The 21,583-nt window shown below is 41.7% G+C and overlaps 1 protein-coding gene across 8 annotated transcripts in view; it reads left to right on the forward strand.

Annotated features, from left to right (window-relative positions):
• The window catches only part of LOC104013860 (NAD(P) transhydrogenase, mitochondrial-like), a 97,165-nt gene that overhangs the window by 42,498 nt on the left and 33,084 nt on the right, over positions 1-21,583 (forward strand). For 5 of the 8 annotated variants that reach the window (XM_087760359.1, XM_087760358.1, XM_087760361.1 and 2 more), the window contains 3 exons: positions 12,464-12,582; positions 13,564-13,679; positions 14,564-16,771. The exons of 1 other annotated variant lie outside the window; for it this stretch is intronic. In XM_087760359.1, the coding sequence (XP_087616485.1) occupies positions 12,464-12,582; positions 13,564-13,679; positions 14,564-14,713 (385 nt within the window). In that variant the 3' untranslated portion in view covers positions 14,714-16,771. Of the gene's footprint in view, positions 1-9,552; positions 10,699-12,463; positions 12,583-13,563; positions 13,680-14,563; positions 16,772-21,583 lie in introns of those variants that run through there. 2 more of the 8 variants (XR_015705360.1, XM_087760362.1) reach the window with 2 other exon arrangements.

Consider the following 21,583-nt stretch of genomic DNA (forward strand, 5'->3'; position numbering starts at 1 on the left):
GCACCAAGAACACAGGACTTATTTCTTTCTTGGGATAACTGACTTGCATTAATAGCAACAAAAAAAAAAACCCAAAACAAAACCACAACCACCACCCCCAACCTAAAAAAACCCCCAACCAATGAAAAAAAAACCACCCAACCCAATAAAACGAAAAAAACCCAACCAAACAAAAAAATCACCACCCCACAAAAAAATTGGACAGTAACATCCAATTCTGACTGGCATGTTTGAAACAATGCTGGAAAAAATTTAACCACGCTGTAACGTTAGATGCCCTCCTTTGGTTAAAAATCCACAGTCTACATTACCTTTTTACTCTTCCACTAACCCCTTCTGCACTCTGGGATAGCTAAAGACATTCAGTGTGTGTTGATGAGAGGTGTCTTGCAGATGCTCAAGAGCTCCTGTGTTTGGACTGATGTGCTGCACACAGTGTCTCTGTTTAAAAGTAGATCTCCTATCTGTTACATTCCTCGAAATCCTCATAAGTCAATCCATGTGATCTTATGTTAGCAGCAGGATTTTAGCTTCCACAGGATATACTGACCGATTTCCCTTTGCCTCTTCCAAGCATTAGGGCTGTAGTACCTTCTCTCACACCATGCTTTTAAGGTTTCTGAAGTTTGATTTGTTTAGAAAGCAGCCAGTGAACACAGGAAGGTCTGAAGATGTAAACTTTTGTCACTATTTTAATGTAACCTGAATCTTCACAGAATGGTTGAAGTTACGAGATCTCTGGAGACTGTCTAGTTCAGCCAGCCCCCTTGCTCAAAGCAGAGTCAACTATAGCAGGTTGCTTAGGATCTTGTCCAGTTGGGTTTTGAATATTCAGTCTCCAGGGATGGAGACTTGACAGCCTCTCTGGGCAATCTGTTCCAATGTTCAATCACCCTTAAAGTAAAACGGGTTTTTCTTATATTTAAATTTGTGACCATTCTCTCTTGTCTGTTCATTGGATACCACTGAGAAGAATCTGGCTCTGTCGTCTTTATTCCCCTCCATCAGTATTTATACACAGTGATAAGATTTCCCTGAGCCTTCTCTTCTCCAGGCTGAAGAATCCCAGCTCTCAGCCTCTCTTCTCATAACAAATACTCCAATCCCTTAAGCATTTTAGACCTACCCTTATCAGGTTCCCATAAATTTTTGCTATTGCAAGCAATACTGTTGTTAGAGTTCTTTGAGTATTGCATGGAAGGATTATTGGAGTGCACATGTCCAGTCCCATGGACTTATTCTGCTGGAGTGCTACTCCAAAAAGTAGAGATAATTCTTAGGTGCCAGTATTGGCTCAAGTCCTTTCCTCCTTCAGTTTTTCATAGACTTTATAGGTATCGAAAGTACTGGTATGCTAACATCATGCCTCCCTTGCTGATTTTTTGGGAAACTATTTTCTAATTATGGTAATTTAATATTTTAAAATTAGTCAAGGTTCAGTTTTCATTTGAAACAAGATATTTGGACAGATGCTTGTTAGTCAGACTCATTTTCTGATTTCCATGTGTTTTTCAATCAGATGGTAACTTACCTTTGGAATCAATACTCCAGCAATTAGTGGTGATTTTTTTTTTTGTTTTGCTTTTCTTCCACTATTTTTCCAAGTTCATGGAAAAGTTGCATGTAAGTCTTCAGTGTTTTACAGCATATATTGTGATGGATAACAGCAGGGTTGTTGTAGGGTTTAGCAGCAATTACTTGTTAATGTTTGCCCAGAATGTTGCAATTTTGCATACAGAATTGCTTTTTAGATGTATTTGTGCATGCATACATGAGAAATGAGGGTGTTTGCTGGTGTATCTGCTTCCTGGAGCAGTTCTCTTAACAATCTCTTCCTGAATTAAGATCACTTGTCCCTTTCTTTTCTTTCTTTGCATCTTGCCAGGAATGGTGATGTCAAAGGTGAAATTCATTCTCTTGGCAGCTTAAATTTTGGTTTTCCAGCCCTGGAAATAAGATTGTATATAGTATTTAATAGAAACCTCACGAGTATTTTGTTTTGTGTATTTGCTGTATCTGCTTGGATGATCTGGTTCCCTGTAAGAATCTATGTAGCATGAGAATATCCAACATTTTGACTGAAGTCTCCTCAGGGAGTGGATTGTCTTCAAGTTTTATTTTGCATAATGCAAAATGGGTTGTTGACGCTTGACAAATAATAACAAATATTAATTTAAATAGTCTGATAACTTCATATAAAAATGAGTAATGGAGGTATGTTGAGATAAAGACAGTTCAATAGGTAAAGCAAAAGCCGTGCACGCAAGCAGAGCAAAGCAAGGAATGCATTCACTACTTCCCATCGGCAGGCAGGCACCCAGCCATCCCCAGGAAAGCAGGGCTCCATCACGTGCAACGGCCACCTGGGAAGACAAACGCCATCACTCCGAACGTCCCCCCTCTTCCTTCTTCTTTTCCCAGCTCATATACTGAGCATGATGCCATACGGTATGGAATAGCCCTTTGGCCAGTCTGGGTCAGCCCCCCTGGCTGTGCTCCCTCCCAGCCCCCTGTGCACCCGGCAGAGCATGGGAAGCTGAAAAGTCCTTGACCAGTGTGAGCACTACTCGGCAACAACCAAAACACCAGTGTGTTATCAACATTATTCTCATCCTAAATCCAAAACACAGCACTATAGCAGTGTCCTGGTTTCAGCTGGGATAGAGTTAAATTTCTTCTTGGTTTTGGGTTTAGGATGAGAACAATGTCGATGATACACTGATACTTTGGTAGCTGCTAAGTAGCTGCTAAGTAGTTGCTAAGTAGTGAGAAGCTGGGAGGGGGCACAGCCAGGGGGGCTGACCCAGACTGGCCAAAGGGCTATTCCATACCGTATGGCATCATGCTCAGTATATAAACTGGGGGGAGTTGGCAGGGGGGCAGGGATCACTGCCCCGGGGATGTGCTGGGCATCGGTCGGTGGGTGGTGAGAAATTGTACAGTGTATCACTTGCTTTGTATTACTATTGTATTATTATTATTTGTTTTTATTATTGTTATTACTATTATTATTACTACTGTTCTATTTTTATTTTACTTCAATTATGAAACTGTTCTTATCTCAACCCACGAGTTTTCCCCTTTTACCCTTCCAATTCTCTCCCCCATCCCACCGGTGGGGGAGTGAGCAAACGGCTGTGTGGTGCTTAGTTGCTGGCTGGGGTTAACCCACGACAACCCGCTACTAGGAAGAAAATTAACTCTATCCCAGCTGAAACCAGGACAAACTCTCAAATGTTGATAATTCATATCTGCTGAAATAACTGGTTTTATAAAAATATTCATTGGAATGTATACTTGGCACTTGGGCACAATCCACACTCAATATGAAAACAGGTTTATATGTTTTAATGTCATAAAATTTATGATGCCCATAATATTTCACTTCTGTGAACATAGAAACTTGAGTTTTAAAGATGTGTATTTCTCTTGCTGTTAGAAACAAAATAATCTGGAAGGAATTTTGCTTCAGACTCAGAAAAAGGTTTTAAAGACAGTCCATTCCTGTGGTCCTACCTTATGGTTAGAGGGATTTTTTTATCTTACTCTAAGGGGGGCAGTACTGTTCTCATAAGCATCAAGGTCTTAAGTAGATCTGGTTTGCATTCATTTTATCCAAGTTTGCTCTAAGTGGCTATAGCTATGTTAGTAAGATATATAGCTATATTAGTAAAACTGCTCGTGTAGTTCCTGGCTGTGGCCCAAACCAACTGGTACTTTCACTGACAAGACCTGGCCCTGACTCAGATCATCCAGGGGCCATTCCCAGGAGTTGGTTTGGATGCTGCTACCTTGGTTTCATGGGTGGACAGGGAAGGGGACGCAAGCAATGTGCTCTGTGTGTGGCCAGTTGGCCTCAGGGCCAGCAAACAGTCCTGGGCCTGTTGTGAATATAACCAAAGCATCTAGAAAGGCTGAACTGAGGACTCTCCCTAATCAGGGAAATCTTCTGTGGGCAAGAACAATTTATCAGTACCATCTAGAAAAACACCAAATGGGAAGTTTCGTTATGCCCCAGAAAACAATGTGCACAATGCTTTAGCAGAGAAGTGTGTTCAATGGAGACCTGTTCCTTAGTGGCCTGTCTTCTCCCTCCTCTGCCCAAATCATCCTCTCTGAGAAACTACGATATATGTTTTCCTTGCTCTTCTGGGCCTTATTTCACCATGGATGTGAGCTGGAGCTGTTTCTTTGCAGATGGTGGAGACTTAACGTACCCCAGCATATTACCCTGCAGAGTTTCCCCATAAATGTAGGCGGACAGACAGCTCCATTTATCTTTCCAGCTGATGTACCGTCTCTTCAGTAGCTCGTCCTAGTGGAAAATATGGTTTCTCACCCACTTTTCATTCCTTTCAGAAGAAAGAGGGCACAAAATGTTCCTCGAATCCGATGATAGCAGTACTGTAGCCAGAAAAATAACATATAACCATGAATTTAGTCCATAAAATATTTAAGGTGAATTCTAATATTCTTTCCCCTGGGCTTGATTTCATATTAATGCGTGCCCAAATCAGGTTCTACAGCACATTCTGTTGATGAATTCAGTCTGCCAGAGAGTGGGTCCCCAGGGCACTGATTATTTGAGTTAATATATTTGGCATCCAGTACATCCATCTGAAATTCATAATCTCCAGGACTGAGAGGTCAAAAAAACACTTGGAAACAACTGACAAAGGCATTTTCTTGTTGTTATTGTTTCTGGGATTAACATGGAGACATTTGTCTTCTTGCAAACGTTAGTTTGAAGTCTTCTGCGATTACGTCTCTAGTCCAAATCTTCTTGTGAAGAAACTAATATCGCTTGATTAGACCTTAAAATGACTATGGACATACCACCTTCTTTTGGGATCTTGCCAAATCTCACAAGCTAAGTGGGATAGGGCATGTTGGGAAACTTCTGAGGCGAGGTTATAGTCAAACCAACTGGCAATCTGCAAGCCAATTTTTGTCATAGCTTTCCTGGCCTTGTGCTCAGTTTTTCATGCGACTTCTTGTTTCTCAGTATGACCGAGGGAGTGTTTGGCCACGTGCCTGAGTTCAGCTGCCAGGCTTTTGGGAGACACAGTGGTGTGGCAGGATGCTTTGGGTCCACGCTACCCTTGTCCTTACCACAGCATCATACGGTAAACGTTGTGTAAGCTGGTTGTGAGACTTTTATTGAGTGAATCCCAAAATTACGGGGCCTGGGACTATCCTGAGCTGTTGCCTAATGGTGTGGTTGTGTGTCTCTGAGCTACGTATGTTCTGCTTCCAGGAACATGCACATGGAGCTCAATCAGGGAGCACAAGTGTATTTATCACCCTCTTGCTTGCACTACTACGGGCTGCAAATATAACTTTATGGGACTTCAGGGACCCCCTCTGGCGTAGAAGCTAAGAGCGATCATGTATCTCCACTGGGTCTACAAAGTTCGGTGTCTTTCCAAATCTGTTGCTTTCTGTCTCAGTTTCCCACTGATTGAAAATTATATGTCCTTGTCTCAGAGAGAAGCTTTGAGAACAAATGTATGAGTGTGACATTCTAGGGTACCATTACAATAGAGGTCAGTGTATTTTCTTTTATTATGTGGCAAGTGTAAGATTTCAGATGTCCTTTATTCATTTCATGGCTTTTAAGTGTTTCACTTTGTAAATGATAAGTAAGTACATTGTCATTTAGCAATATTCACTGTTTTTACATAAAAATCACTTTCCCTGTTAATAAAAACATCAATTTGGACCTAGTAAGATACTATGGAAGGCCTAGTTCTTATAATTGTTGTATACTACCCAACAAATGATAGAATCATAGAATCATAGAATGGTTTGGGTTGGAAGGGACCTTTAAAGGTCATCTAGTCCAACCCCCTGCAATGAGCAGGGACATCTTCCACTAGATCAGGTTGCTCAGAGCCCCGTCCAACCTGACCTTGAATGTTTCCAGGGATGGGTCATCTACCACCTCTCTGGGCAACCTGTTCCAGTGTTTCACCACCCCCATCATAAAAAAATTTCTTCCTTATATCGAGTCTGAATCTACCCTCTTTTAGTTTAAAACCATTACCCCTTGTCCTATCACTACAGGCCCTACTAAAAAGTCTGTCCCCATCTTTCTTTATAAGCCCTCTTTAAGTATTGGAAGGCCGCAATAAGGCCTCCTTGGAGCCTTCTCTGCTCCAGGCTGAAGAACCCCAGCTCTCTCAGCCTCTCCTCATAGGAGAGGTGTTCCATCCCTCTGATCATTTTTGTGGCCCTCCTCTGGACCTGCTCCAACAGGTCCGTGTCTTTCTTGTACCGAGGACTCCAGAGCTGGATGCAGTACTCCAGGTGGGGTCTCAGGAGAGCAGAGTAGAGGGGCAGAATCACCTCCCTTGACCTGCTGGCCACGCTTCTTTTGATGCAGCCCAGGATACGGTTGGCTTTCTGGGCTGCGAGTGCACGTTGCCTGCTCGCATCCAGTTTTTCATTTGCCGGTAACCCCAAGTCCTTCTCTGTAGGGCTGCTCTCAATGCCTTCATCCCCTAGCCTGTATTGATACCAGGGGTTGCCCTGACCCAGGTGCAGGACCTTGCACTTGGCCTTGTTGAACCTCATGAGGTTCACATGGGCCTGCTTCTCGAGCTTGTCCAGGTCCCTCTGGATGGCATCCCATCCCTCAGGCGTGTCAACCACACCGCTCAGCTTGGTGTCATCTGCAAACTTGCTGAGGGTGCACTCGATCCCACTATGTCATTGATGAGGATATTAAACAGTACTGGTCCCAATACTGACCCCTGAGGGCCCCCGCTCGTCACTGATCTCCATCCGGACATTGAGCTGTTGACCACTACCCTCTGGATCCAGCCAATTCCTTATCCACCGAACAGTCCACCCATCAAATCCATATCTCTCCAATTTAGAGAGAAGGATGTTGTGGGGGACCGTGTTAAAGGCCTTGCAGAAGTCCAGGTAGATGACATTCGCAGCTCTTCCCTTGTCCACTGATGCAGTCACTCCGTCATAGAAGGCCACTAGGTTGGTCAGGCAAGACTTGCCCTTGGTGAAGCCGTGCTGGCTGTCTTGAATTACCTCCCTGTCTTACCTCCCATAGACTTAATGTACGTTCAGGTTCCTCACCTCAGGTGGTCTCGAACCTGATCTTCTCTTACAGCGGGAGGGACTTTGCTCCCCCAGTCCCTGTCTTGTGGTCCATCCACTCGAGAGGTGTGGGAAGAGAGGTTACCAGTTAAGACCGAGGCAAAAAAGTTGTTGAGTACCTCAGCCGCCTTCTCGTCCGTTGTTACCAGTTTGCCAGTTGTGTTCATCGGGGGGGGTACACTTTCTTTGACCTTCCTTTTCTGGCTGACATACCTATAGAAGCCCTTCTTATTATCCTTTGCCTCCCTTGCCAAGTTCAGCTCCAGGTGCGCCTTGGCCTTCCTGACCCCATCCCTACACAACCGGGCAATGTCCCTGTTCTCTTCCCAGGATACCTGTCCCTGCTTCCTCTGCCTGTGCATTTCCTTCTTGCTCTTTAGTTTGAGCAGCAGGTCTTGACTCATCCATGCCAGTCTCTTGCCATCCTTTCCTGATTTCTTACACCTGGGGATCAAGAGCTGTTGCACTCTATGGAAAGCATCCTTAAAGATCTGCCAGCTCTGTTCTGCTCCTTTGTCCCTGAGGGAAGTTTCCCAGGGGGTCCTATTGACTAACTCCTTGAACAGCTGGAAGTTTGCTTTCCCAAAATTCAGGGTCCTGACTTTACTCTTTGCCTGTCCCATATCCCTCAGGACTGCAAACTCCACCAGTGCATGATCACTGCAGCCCAGGCTGCCTCCAGTCTTGACGTCACCGATTAGCTCACTTGCGTTGGTGACCATCAGGTCCAGTATCGCATCCCCTCTGGTAGGGCTGTCTATTACATGGCTTAAGAAGTTATCCTCCATGCACTCCAGGAGTCTCCTGGATTGCCTACAGCTCGCCGTGCTACTTTTCCAGCAGATGTCGGGGTGGTTGAAGTCCCCCAGCAGGATGAGAGCCTGCGAGCGCGATGCTTCCTGTAGCTGGAGTAAGAAGGCTTTGTCAATAGGCTCCCCTTGATCAGGCAGCCTGTAGTAAACACCAACCACAAGGTTCCCTTTGTTGCCTCGGTCTCTAATTCTTACCCATAAGCTTTCAACCTGCTCGTGGCTATTCTTCAGAGACAGCTCTTCACAATCTATCCATTTCTTGACATAGAGGGCAACCCCTCTGCCCCTCCTTCCTCGCCTGTCCCTTCTGAACAGCCTGTAGCCATCAATAGCCGCACTCCAGTCACGGGATTCGTCCCACCAAGTTTCAGTAATGGCAACTAGGTGGTAGCTTTCTAGCAGCACGGTGGCTTCCAACTCCTCCTGTTTGTTGCCCGTGCTGCGTGCATTGGTGTAGGGGCACTTCAGCTGGGCTGTCAGCCATGTCACCTTTTTAGAGGAACACCCCTTAATTCCTTTGAGGTATTTCACCGGTGTTTCCCTGTTGGCTCCTATTACCTCAGGAGCCCCTGGCTCCTCTCTGTAAGACTTCAAGTGTGCTCCAGTGTACCCAGCAAGTCTCAGAGCAACAGGCTGAGGGCCCTTGCTAGCACCCTGTCCCTCTAACCTTGGCGTGTTGTCCCTTGGCTTGCCACGGGCGAGTCTGATATTGTCCCCCTTCAAGTCTAGTTTAAAGCTCTGTCAACGAGCCCTGCTAGCTTGTGAGCAAAGACCTTCTTCCCCCTTTGAGAAAGGTGAATCCCATCTGATGCCAACAGGCCTGGTGCCATGTAGACCATCCTGTTATTGAAAATCCCAAAATTCTTCTGGCGGTGACACCAGCCATGGAGCCATGTATTAGTAGACTGGGTCTATCTGTTTCTTCCAATGTCACTGAAAAAATTACCTGTGCTCCAGATTCCCTTACCAACTGTCCCAAGGCCCTGAAGTCTCTAGCCCTTGGACTATGCATTGCGGCTTCATCACCACCCACATGGAAGAGCAATAATGGGTAATAGTCCGAGGGCCGTACCAGGTTAGGAAGTTTCCTAGTGATGTCCTTAACCTGGGCCCCAGGGAGGCAGCAGACTTCCCTAAGAGGAGGGTCTGTCCGGCATATTGGACCCTCTGTTCCCCTCAGAAGGGAGTCACCTACAACTATAACCTGTCTTTTCTTCCTTGTGGAGGTGGTCGTGATATGGGGGGCGGGGGGGGGTAGGCCTTTCTGACCTTGACAACACCTCTGCTGTAGATGGACCGTCACCCACATCATCCATTGACTGGCCTTCCACATCTAGAGCCTCATACCTGTTGTACAGAGGCACCTGGGAAGGCAAGGTAGGCAAGGAAGGGGTTTGCCTGCTGCCCTGAGCGTGGACTTGCTTCCAGTCACTCCTTTCCTTTAAGCTACTGCCTTCTGCCTTCTGCCTGGTGGGGAGAGGATACAGGATCCCCTTGATCTTGTGTTTTTTTTCGGTGGCTGTTCCTGTTTCTGTCTCAGGGAGGGCAGAGCATGGTTCCACTGGTCTATCTCTTTCTCAGACTCCCTGATGCTCCTTAACCTTTCTACTTCCTCTCGTAGCTCTGCCACCAAGATGAGCGGATCATCTACTTGGTCACACCTCACACAGCTGTTTTCACTACTGCCATCCGTTACCAGTGAAAGGCTCTGGCATGCCCTGCAGCCTGAGACCTGGGTGGCTGCATGTTTTTGTGGGAGCTCTGTCTGGGTAGCCACATCCGTTCTGGTGAGTACAAAGGACACAGCTTTCTGCCGAGTGGATACCATAGCTAAGCTCCTTCTGAGAGGATGATGACCACCAATTGAACTCACCTCTTGAGCTGGTAGGGTGACGACGCCCTTCCTGCACAAACCGACGTGCCACGCCCTGGCTATCATGCCACGCTCTGTTTGCCCACTCTGTTTGCAGCGCTCCCTAGGCTGTTTTTTTATAGGTGTGGGGGTGGCCGCGGTTACTCTGGCAACGCCCAGGCCTCCTCAGCGGCTCTCCCGAGAGCTGCCGGCTCCTGGCAGGTCTCTCCTTCTGCCCTGGTGTTTCCCTGCATCGGGAAACACCCCTGTACGCCAAGATCTTCTGCTCCGCTGCCGATCGGGCCGTCTCCGGAGCAGCTCGCCTCGGCGACTGACCAAGTGATTAACAAGTGATCTGTATTGATTGGACTGTGACTTGTGGATAACACATCACTGATGGTCCACTTCCATTGCAGTGGAGTTGAAAATAAAAATATGTGACAATTCCTCTGTCATGGCAAGTTGATTTATCAGTCTTTCACTCCTTTCTGAAGAAGTCTGAAGTTCTTTTATTGCATTCCTGACTCACTTGGGTTTCTGCTTAGAAATTTCTGTTCAGAAATCCAAGTATTTAGTTTTCTCTTGGGTATTTTCTGTCTATTGCAAAATACACGTAGAATTCCTTATTAAACATTTAGATTCAGCCCTATACAACAGTCATCTGAGGCATTTCTGGTGTGCTTGTGTCAGCATTACATTTGGTGATAGTGTTGTCCCAAAACAGGGTTCTTCACCTGGTGTGTAAAGAGCTGAATAACACACAGAGTCGAGATAGTTGTTTATTCCATGTCTGCGCAGAGATGGGTGCTAGGTGGTAACTCTACAAAGCTAGCACACCTTGGCTAACACACGGTTAACATTTATACACTCCGAGCAACAGTTACGCTTTAGTCACCCTTGTTCCCATTGGTTCTTCCGATGCCTCGTTTTCATTTAAAGTTACAGTATCCTCCCTTTTTATTGCGCATGCTCCCTGAGGAAGGGGTTTTGTTGGTAGGGGGTTTCCTTGCCTGAGGGCCGGTTTTTACTATGTTAATTACGATAGTTCACTTGTAGTTCAAGTTATTCTTCTTGGTCTTATCAGTGGTTTTGTTCCCTTTGCGCTTCTCTCTAGTATTTTTTAGTCTGCCTGTTCTATGGTGCCATCCTGTTCCTTCTCCCAGGGCCGTGTCTTATTAACTATCTTCAGAGGCTGAGTAATATCCTTTGTTTTGTTTCTCGCATGTCTCCAACAATAGCTCCAGAGCTGGAAAGACAGAAAATGCACAGGAGAGCAGGCATGATGTGCCTGTTTTATTCAGGGCCAGTAGATGAGCAGAAGAGTACTGTCTGCCCACAAGAAATAGATTTGCTTCTCACCAAAATGCGTCTTTGGGAGTTGCAGCTAAACCAATTTAACACCTCTGTTCTGAATTTTGTCAGGTTTTCACTCTTACAGACCTGCACTCGTGCCTTAACACCCCCCTGCTGACACCCTGTGTGTCTGTGAATTTTTAGTAACTCATAAGCAGTGTATTTTCTGTAAGTTGGTTTTGAGCTGTTCTGAAAACGTTTGTTAAGTTGTTATGCTTAAACTGGTATAGCTTCTTAGCTCTCTACCTTCTCACTCCCCCGCATTTTTTTTTCTCTTCCTAAGATCAATCATGAGAAGAAAGTGGCATGTTAACCTAATTCAGCAAAGCATTGTCTTGTGCTTGAAGTAGAGTACCTGCTAATTTTTCTGTTCGATTGGAGTGTTAGGCTGTGATAACCATGCATATTCTAGAGATATCTGAGTCAATAAGGTCATTTGCCAAGTGCATTTCTAGGTCTAGGAGTGCTTTTGCTTCAGGAAGGCTGCACACTTTTGGCCTTTTCAGGAAGAGTGTTCTGTTGTAGCCAGTTTACTTACTCTGTGGTGCTTTCGCTTTTCAGTGATGTAAGGGACCTGCAAAGCATATTAACGTGGGTGATACTTTTGCAGCAAATGGGCTTATTCATAAAGAAACAAAGATATCTGTCACAAGGTTTTAAATATGGTACTGCTTGGAAGGTGGACGTGAATGCTTGCTGTGCGTGATATGGATGGGGCTGATGATTGTAGCCAGACAAAATGGTAAAATAGTCCTATTACTTTAAAAAGTCATTGAAGAAAACCCACTGAGCTTGTTGGTATAAGCTTTGCTGGGGGGAAAATTTACTCTGTTGGTCCATCCTGCAGTGATGTGTTTTCAGGCATTTCTGGCTACTAGTTCCTTCCACGTTGTCACTAGAAGCATCCTTGCCATTTTTATTGCAGTAGGCTCTCCAAAGCTGCTTTGCAGGTGCAACGACATTCTGAAAGAGTTTTCTTACGATGGAGGGATTGAAAATGTACTCCTAGTTTTTGTTTAGTTTTACTGGGAATTGAGCATATTCTTTTGCATACCTGTTGCATCAGTCATACTTTTAACTTTCCAAAAAAGGAACAGCTGCTCTCCAGGTGAAGAGTCAAATCTATGGGCCTTGTTCCCTTTCCCACCCACTCAGTTACCTGCGACACTGGAAAAGTACTTACAATATTGTTAAGATTTAACTGTTTCTTTTTATTAATTCGTATGTGTGCTTAAACTTCTCAGCTTTGTAGGTCACAGGTGGCAATTTTGTTATATAAAACAGAGTAGTCAGTACTTATTAATGGACTTGGAATTTTTCCTGTTAGGTTTGGTATTCACCCTGTGGCTGGCCGTATGCCTGGTCAGCTGAACGTACTCCTAGCAGAAGCTGGTGTTCCCTATGATATTGTACTGGAAATGGATGAGATCAACGAAGACTTCCCAGGTTAGCATGCGAGCTATAAGTTTCTAGTAGATTGGATTTGATCTTGTCAATTTTTATTTGATTCTTCTGGTTTTACACCACACAAGGATTTTAAAAATAGAAAATCTTAGGCCATTCAGTTTCTCTTTGTGCCTGTTCTGATACCACTGTAGAGGAGCAGAGGTCTTTCTCTTGCAATCTGAGTGCTCTCCTAGCTGATGGCAAGTGAGCACAGAGGAACACAAGAAATGGCCTGACTCAAAAGCAGAAAACTGAGAAGCAGAGAGTACAGACAGGTTAAAGCAAAGGGAAATATTGGATGCAGGAGTACGGAAAAGAGTAGGTATTGAAGGGAGAGGGATAAATAGGCCTGTGAAACTTGTTTCTTTCAGAACCAAGAGAACTTTTTTTAATTGCTTGTAGCTGTGAAATAAATGACAAATGCTGTGTCTTTTTTTTATCACTGTTACTGCTCCATACAGGAAAATATTGTTATTTCTTTAGGTCAGGTGCTGTGGATGATTTGACCCTGTTATATTTTGCAAAGCAGTATAGCAATGTACAGACAACGTCTTGTTTTCCTACATCTTTATTTAAAAATAAGAAAGTTTTTCTAATAAAAGGTTTTTCTAAAGAATATTCAAAGGAAAAGCTAGGCACGGAGACATTTGAAAGTGCTGATACTGTGTGTGTATGAAACCACATTTAAATATCAAATGATCGAACTTTGTGTCGCAGAGTGGCCTAATGAGCCCCTTGAAATGGGGTTCTAGATGCTTGCAGTTTGCTGGGGGTAGTTGGTAGCACACTTGGACTCTCACGTATAACTTGCCTTGATAAGTTTGTTAAATATTTGTGAATTAAGTCCCCATAAATGTTTGTAGAGTGCTTACCATAAAGGATTCTTCTGCCTCTAAAGATCAGATTTAACATACAAATGTACATCAGCCTCAGTGTTCAGGTTTTGGATAATTTTTCATCAGTTTTATTTTCTTGCTGCAGAAACTGACTTGGTCCTTGTAATTGGTGCAAATGATACAGTTAATTCAGCAGCTCAGGAAGATCCGAATTCTATCATAGCTGGAATGCCAGTTCTTGAGGTCTGGAAGTCCAAACAGGTGAGATTAACAGGGTTGTGTTAGCACCTACCTATAGATAGCATGCTTTTAAAAACATGGTTTATAGGAGAAGCTAACAAGATTATACTCTTCTGGTTTCCATGAGAAGCTTTTCTGCAAGGTGTCCAACAAAACAGTCAGTGCTCTGCAAGTGTGATGTAGTGATTCATGATTTTATAATCATCAGCAAGTGCTTTAGTGAGACTAATGGTGACTGCAGTGAAAAAGACCAATGAAAGTACTTCTGCTCAAAAAATGTGATTAGAACAAATGATGTTCTGTTCACATCAAGTTTCCTTGATATGAAATCTTTGATCTCTTGTTCTGAACCCAATCTTAGCCTCAGTTCTTCTACGGGTTAACTGTTCCTTTGCACCCTTTGTGCATTTTTTTTTGGAGTTCAGTGTTGTTATACTGAATCATTCAAGTATCAGTGTTTTGTCCATAGCTATGTGTTGCAATTTGAGAAATAAACGTTGACATGTTTAAAGTTGGTACAGCTTCACAGTTTCTCTCCTGAAGATGTAGTGGTTAACTAATTTGACATTTAATGGCTAAAATGGGCTGAAATGTATTTTAGGATTTTTTTTTTTTAAATCCCATGTATGAAGTAATACAATATATGAATAGATGTAGTGTCCACAGTCACTTTATCTGACATGTAATATTGTTTTTAACAATAACGTTTCTGAAACTGGTCCAGATGTCAATTTATCTGGTATATTAAAATTTGAAATACAGTTTTGTAGCAGTGAGCACCCTATTTTGGCCAGGGATCTCTCTTCCTCTCCCTTTGTTTGTAGAGGTTGGTTTTGTGTCATCTTCATTTGAGGGGGAACGATGGTTGGTTTTCGCTGTGTCAAACATGAACTCTTTATGTGCAGGTCATTGTAATGAAGAGATCTTTGGGAGTTGGTTATGCAGCTGTGGACAATCCAATCTTCTACAAACCAAATACTGCCATGTTGTTGGGAGATGCTAAGAAGACTTGTGATGCCCTACAGGCCAAAGTCAGGGAATCGTATCAAAGCTAAATACTGATTTATATTCCACTCATGGTTGCAACTACAGTTTTGTCACAGAGGTAATGGAAAACAGGAGTTAGAAGAATCTCTTACTGTTGTAATGCAGCTGGCATTTGGAGAAGACTGCATTGACTCCTAGGAGATGTAGTTCAGTCAGGGATGTAGGCTTTTATGAAAGGATTGGCACATTAGCCCTTCAAACTAAATCTCCCATGAGGCAATGCATTAAAGAATGAAAAATGTGCTTTCTAAGGTTAACGTTGAGCTGTTAGAAGCAGGAAGTAATTACTCTTTGTTATCTTTAAGTAGTTATTGGCTTCCTCCTCCTAACTGTGTACTTCTGTCATGGAAATTCACTAAAAATTACTGTGCCAAAATTGTGTTCTGTTTTATCATCAAAGCTGTTCTTTGGCCAGTATGGACAAAAATAGCTATTTATTTCATCAAAATTTAAAGCAGAATTACAAACAGATGCTTACATGATTTGAGATCCTAAACATAATATTCTGTTAAATCTCTATTAAAAAAAAATGGAACTGTTTCTTTTGTGGATTGTATGGATGCTGTGAATCAGGAACACTTTAGGAAAGTTATTTTTCTTTAAAATACAGTTCTACTTTTTTGTAGTGCCCACTTACATTGTGTAAAACAAAACACAGGATTTCAGGGACCTACCAAGTCATCTTCAAGCCTGACAAGGAAATGTACACTTATTTGCACTGCTTAACTGTTTTCAGCAGCTGCTAAATTCTCCATCTTTTCCAGTTGTTGCCTTTTTAACTGTCTGAGGAAAAATATGGTCCAGTTCGGCACAGGCAGAACACCTTGCATACCTGATCTGTTCACAGAATTTGGACCACAGTGTTTCAGTTTTTGTTCACTTCGACTTTTAACTGTATTTGCTACTTTAAAATTTAGTGATGCTTTCTGAATTAACATTTTTATGATGCTGGAAAAGGTACTTTTGAACATATTTAAGATGCTGGAGTTTATTAGAATTTTTCTAGATAAATAAGCTATTGTTTGGACAGCACAGAAACATACCAAACTTAAAATCCAGTGATTTGATTATTTGACTTCTCCCTAATCTAATTAAAAGCACTGTTAAATTCCCATAAGTTCAGTAAAGAATTAAATTAAATTGTGATATAGATTGCTGTTTTGTTTTTAAGTGTACTTGAGTGGAATTCAAATATTTGTCTAATAAAATGAATTTATCATGTTTCCATAATGATGTAGCAACTGTCCATGGTGACAAAGGCTAAATAAATAGCTGTACTTGTGTTAGAAAGCATTCATAACTGGGCAAGACAAACTACTATGAAGTAAGTCTTGAAATTAATCCATCTTGACTGATAGAACAAACTTTTTTTTTTATTACACCATGTATTGAGACCTCATATAAAATATAGTATTTCCACTTAGCTACCTCTGTTTTTATGTGAAGATCACTTAAAACCCAGGCTTTGAGCAGGTAATATATTAAGAAATGTAACAGTGTATGAAAGAAGCTACCCTTATTGCAAATCTCTTTAATATAATTTGAAATAAAAATTATCACATAAGCATTAACATGTTGTACACTGCAGGAAAATACTTGTAATTAAATTTTAAATTAAAACATCATGGAAGCTATGTTTGAATGTAGCATGTGTAGCCTCTTGATTTCATTGTATTCAACTTTTCTTTTAGGTCTGCAAAAAAAATAGGAGGGAAATGGGAGAAGGGGAAAGACTAGGAAATGATTCTCTCTCTCTCTCCCTCACAACTAAGCAAAAAAGGGATTTGAAAGGATTTAACATCCTAAAATGTTAATTTTTGTCTTGTCAAACTTGAAGTATCTAACTGCAGTATGCAACATGTCTCTGCTTATAAGTAGCTAATATAAGACTTAGTTTTTCTTTAAAAAAAATAAAAGGGGAGATTTTTTTCCCTTTGTATTTGGAAAAAATCATACAGTTATGTTGGATCAGAGGTACCAGTGTTATCTTTAAAATTGTGCTTTACCATGGAACACCAGGTAATTGTTGAAGTGCTAATAAAATGTTGATTATTTTTCTTTATCGATCACTGTCTCTTTTCTCTCCTGTTGTATTTCCTGAGTAGATAAGTAGTCTGACTTTCTGGGAATTAGAAGATCAAAATGCCACCAAAGGATGTTGAGATTAAAGAACATAGTGAAAAGAAATCATAGTGAAATATGCATTTTTTAAATTTTTTTTTTTAATTTGAATGGTTCTTTAAAATATTAATTCTAGGTATGACTGATATCACCTGACCTTAGCAACTTTTATATGAGCTCTTCTAGTAAATGAAGAGGGTTAGACAACTGCTGAGAGCAGTTGATCCCAATATGTTTCCTTTTTGGTGTAGTTCTTAAGGCTTTCTTTTTTAACTTGTCTGAATGCTTCATTTTCCATTGGCTGAGGTGTGAGATGAATCCTATCCCATTGAACCTGTTACAATAGAAGTTTGCTTCAGTTCTTAGTTATTTAGTTCTATAAGGTGGTCAAGTTGATTGTATGATGATTTCAGTATCTGCCTTCAAAGTGAATGATAAATGAATAATGTTAGCTATCTGATAGTCTGTTCGACTGTATAGTTGCACAAGCCTGACATGCAACTCATGTTTTCTTCAAGCTTTGGTCAAGCTGAAACTTGAAGCTTCTCTTAGAGGCTGCAGCCTGGTGTTGATTCATGAGGTAACCTCTCTTTCCTCTTGATTGAGTAGCCCACCTGGGGAGCATATACCCACAGTATATGGATTTGTAGTCTGACAAATGCTAAAGCCATAGCCTTTTGTGGATCTGACTGCTAGTTTGAAGATTTTACTCTCTCTCCTGTCTCCAGCTGCTTATTATCACCCAGGAGGTAATTACTCTAGCCTGCCTCAAGCAGGCTATGAAAATCTGTTCTGATCAGATAATGGCAAAGCGGTGCAGCAAGAACAAAAGGAGAGAAGATGGAAGATGCTCATTTCTGTTCACCTGGTGGAACTCTTCCAGTTAGCAGTGTGTGTCCATGGCCTCGAGACACCTTGAATCTTTGTTTTTAATAAAGTTGTTGCATTATTAAAGTTATAGAGGAATTTAGGTTGGAAGGGTCCTCTAGAGATAATTTGGTCCAACCCCCTGCTCAAAACAGATCCAGTTAGATCAGATTGCTCTAGGCTTTGATTTGATTTGAATGTCTCCTGGTTGGAGATTCCACAGCCTCTCTGTTCCCCTGTTCCAGTGTTTGATTCTTCCCATTGTGAACAAAATTTTTTTGATATCTAATTGGAATTTCCTTTGCTGCAACTTGTGTGTATTACCTAGCCTAACAGGATTACTGTTACTGTTACTGTGCCCCTCAGAAAAGAGTGTTTTCTCCACTGTCTCGTAGAAAGCAACAAGAAGATTCTCCCCTTATCCTTCTAAGACTGACAAACCTAGTTCTTTCCATTTCCCCTTGTATGTAATGTGTGAATGATGGTTCCCAGTTTGGCTCACTTCAGTATGTCAATGTTTTCTTGTACTGAACAAGCAGTCTCACAAGTACGAAGTGCAGGGGAATCATCACTTCCCTTACCTGCTGGCTATATGCTTACTGATGCAGCCCAATACGCAGTTGGCCTTTGCTGCAAGGTTGTGCTGCTGATTCATGTTCAACTTGTCCAGTGGGACCATCTTGACCTTTTCTGCAGAGCTGTTTTCTAGCTAGTTAGCCCCCACTCTGTACTGTTGTATGGGGTTATTCCGTCCTGAATAATGGACTTTGCATTTGCCTTTGAACTTAATGAGATTCCTGTCAACCTGTATCTTTAGTCTGCTGAGGTCCCTCTGACAGTCATGCCCTCCAGTATATCATTTGTTCCTCCAATTTGCTAAAATCTGTGAACTTGTTGAGAGTGCTTTCCTTCCCATTGTCCAGGTCAGTAATAAAGATATTAAAGTGTTGACTTCAGTACTGATCCCCTCGTGAATGCTGCTGGTACCTCACCATTAGCTGGACTTTATACTGCAGTCACAACCATTTGAGTCTGGTGGACCAGCTAGTTTTCCATCTAGTCAATATTCCACCTGTGCAAACTATATGTCACTGATGTGCCTGGAAACTGTGGGAAACCTTGTCAAAGGCCTCGCTAAAATCAGGGTATGCAACATCTGTTGCTCTTCCTGTGTCCACAGGGTCAGCCATCTCACTGTAGAAGGCAGTCAGGTTGGTCAGGCATGATTTACCCATGTAAAATCGTGCTGCCTGTTCCTAGTCACCTTGTCTTTCATGAAGTTCCCAGGAGAGTTGGCTATGTAACTTTCCCAGGGTCAAGGTTAGGCTGTGTGATCTATTGTTTCCCTGTCCTCCCCCTTGCCCTTCTTGAGCCAGTGACTTATTACTCAGATCAGAAATTAAATTCTAACTTTGTAAAAGCTGCTATTTCTAGCAAATACACTGTTTACTTTCTGTCCTAAAAAGTATGAAGTTTTGTTTTGTGCTGGTACATTGGCTTTGTAACTTCTTATAAGTAGGGGAATTTAACTGATTACAAAATGATCAGTTTGCAGTTATGTGATCTGTTAATCTGTCAATCAGTTTCTCAAACTCTTGCTTTAGTCTGGAGTTTTAGAAACCATATCATAATCTAGTGAGTCATACATATCCTGCTATGTCAGTCCCTTGTAGCAAGCATGTGATTCTGGTCCATTCATGTAGGGGAAATTGGGGACTGAACCTACTTTTGCATTTTAGTTTGAATAAAAAGTTGGCTTTTGGAGTGAATCAGAGAGGTGGGTTTTTTTTGGGTGGGGTGGCTGTTGTTGTTCCCCCCGACTTGCTATGTTTTGGTTTCTATTGCAGAGCAGTCTTGGAGCACACAAACTTGGATTCTTTTGAAACTAAGCTAGAAGATGCGTTAGAGCTGTGAATGAACATTCAGTCTGCAGGACCAGGTTAGAGGTAGTCCACAGTAAACACCCTCAAACATATAGGGGTGGATTTCATATCAGTACAGAGTGCCTTGTTTGCCAGGTTTTTCTCTATTGTGCCAAAATAACTGCTAAGGTAGACTGCCAGATGTCCAGAGCATGAGAGAGAGATTAGATGGTGTAATTCACTTTCTTCCATTCTAGGGCTTAATTATTTGTAATAAGTTAACTTAAAATTTAAATTTACAAAAAATACAAAAAAACCCCACCAAAAAAAAAAAAACTTTTTGCTCCACTGACACATGTATGCTTTTGTGTAGGCTTTCAAATTCTGCAGGAAAACTTTACAGGAAGGAATTTGAATACTGGGAGATCTGGTCACTCTCTTCTGTACCTAAGCAGTGCAGTTCAAATACTCATTTAATGAGACTTGCAATGAGTATTGTTCTAACAATATCACTAGTGTGGGGTGGTTTAAAAAAAAAATTTAAAAATGGTAATGACTTGTATAATCCAACTGCTCTCTAGCTGTCCAGAGGATATATTATAGTAACTGTGTTAGTCTAATGTGATACATGGTTCTTTCTGAAAGGAAGATATGTATTTGCACATTTTCATAAATGAGCTTAGTAATATTCAAAGCTCCAAATTTCCAAAAGGGTGATGTTTTGAAGTAGCAAAAACAGTCCTAAAACATTAAAGTATTACTTGTGAAATTAAGAGACTAATTTATAGCCCTTATTCCAGGGTAATCATCATAATGACTTCTAAGGTAAGAACTTTTTCTCCAGTTGTAAAGATAATGAGAAATGTTAGCTAATGAGAAGAGAGTGAAGGAAAAAAATGTTAGAGGAAACATGACAACTGTTCTGCTTTCTCTATTTCACTTTTACCTGGAGACAGATTCCCCTGAAAATGAGGGGGATCGTACTCTTCAACTGAACATATGCATAGGTAGTTTGCATGCTTCCCTTAATGACAGTTGATCAGTTTTATTTTTCTCCATATACTCTAAGACTGCATGTAGCCCTGTACATCACTCTGAAACCTGGCACTCTGTAGTCCAATTTTCTGCACAGCACACACAAATTAATACACAGTTTTACTTGTTTGTTAGAGAAATGGCGCTCTCAATTCTACATTGCTAATTTTTAAATTCATACCTCTTGACACTTTTTTCAGCTCTGTAGATTGTACTTCTGCAAAGCAGTTCTAGTTAGACAAGGATATAGAAAATAACTATTAAACCTTATTTACCAACTAGAGCTGTCTTGGACATTATGTGAACAAGAGGTATAAAATGTCTGTTACACATTTTGAAAATAGGATCGAAGTGGGTCAGACAAGATGTGGAAGAAATTGTATGTCAGAAGTACAGTAGTCATGCTGCAAAGATCAGAACTTTAATTCACATGTAAATATAGCTTTGAAAATAAGATTATACATGATGCACTTCTGTTATATGTGCTGAATATAACATTTACTAACAGTGTGATGTTTCGCAATTAGGCATGAGACCAGGAAAAGGCCTTATGTGTATCTTGAACTTCTTTTCCTGTCCCTTGTTGACAAAACCCATAAAACTGGTTATTATCCAACCCTTTCCCTATTAAAGGAAGGAAGCAACAAAAGAACTGGAGGACAAAAGGGCTGAGGAGGCTTCACACTCAGTAAGGAGTATCTTCTGAAAGAAGGTTGTGGTTGAACTCTAGCACAGCATGAAATTAAGTTATTCTATTACATGGTCAGTCTAACCCATAACTTAAAAAATCCCTAGCAGGATGAAAACTAACAGCTAGTGAACATAAAAAGCTCAAGCAGATGTTAAAGCTGTCTCATGCAGTAATAACTAGAAGTTGCCCATTCTCCCTATTAAAATATTACAGATGTGGATAGAAAAAACCATTTGGTTTTCTGATTTTACATTCTCAGAAGCTCATTGTTGTCATAGGTCATGGTACAATGAACTTAAGTT

The sequence above is a fragment of the Nipponia nippon genome, unplaced genomic scaffold, assembly GCF_047370975.1.
Source record: "Nipponia nippon isolate SJK-2023a ecotype South Korea unplaced genomic scaffold, ASM4737097v1 scaffold_22, whole genome shotgun sequence".
NCBI lineage: Eukaryota > Metazoa > Chordata > Aves > Pelecaniformes > Threskiornithidae > Nipponia > Nipponia nippon.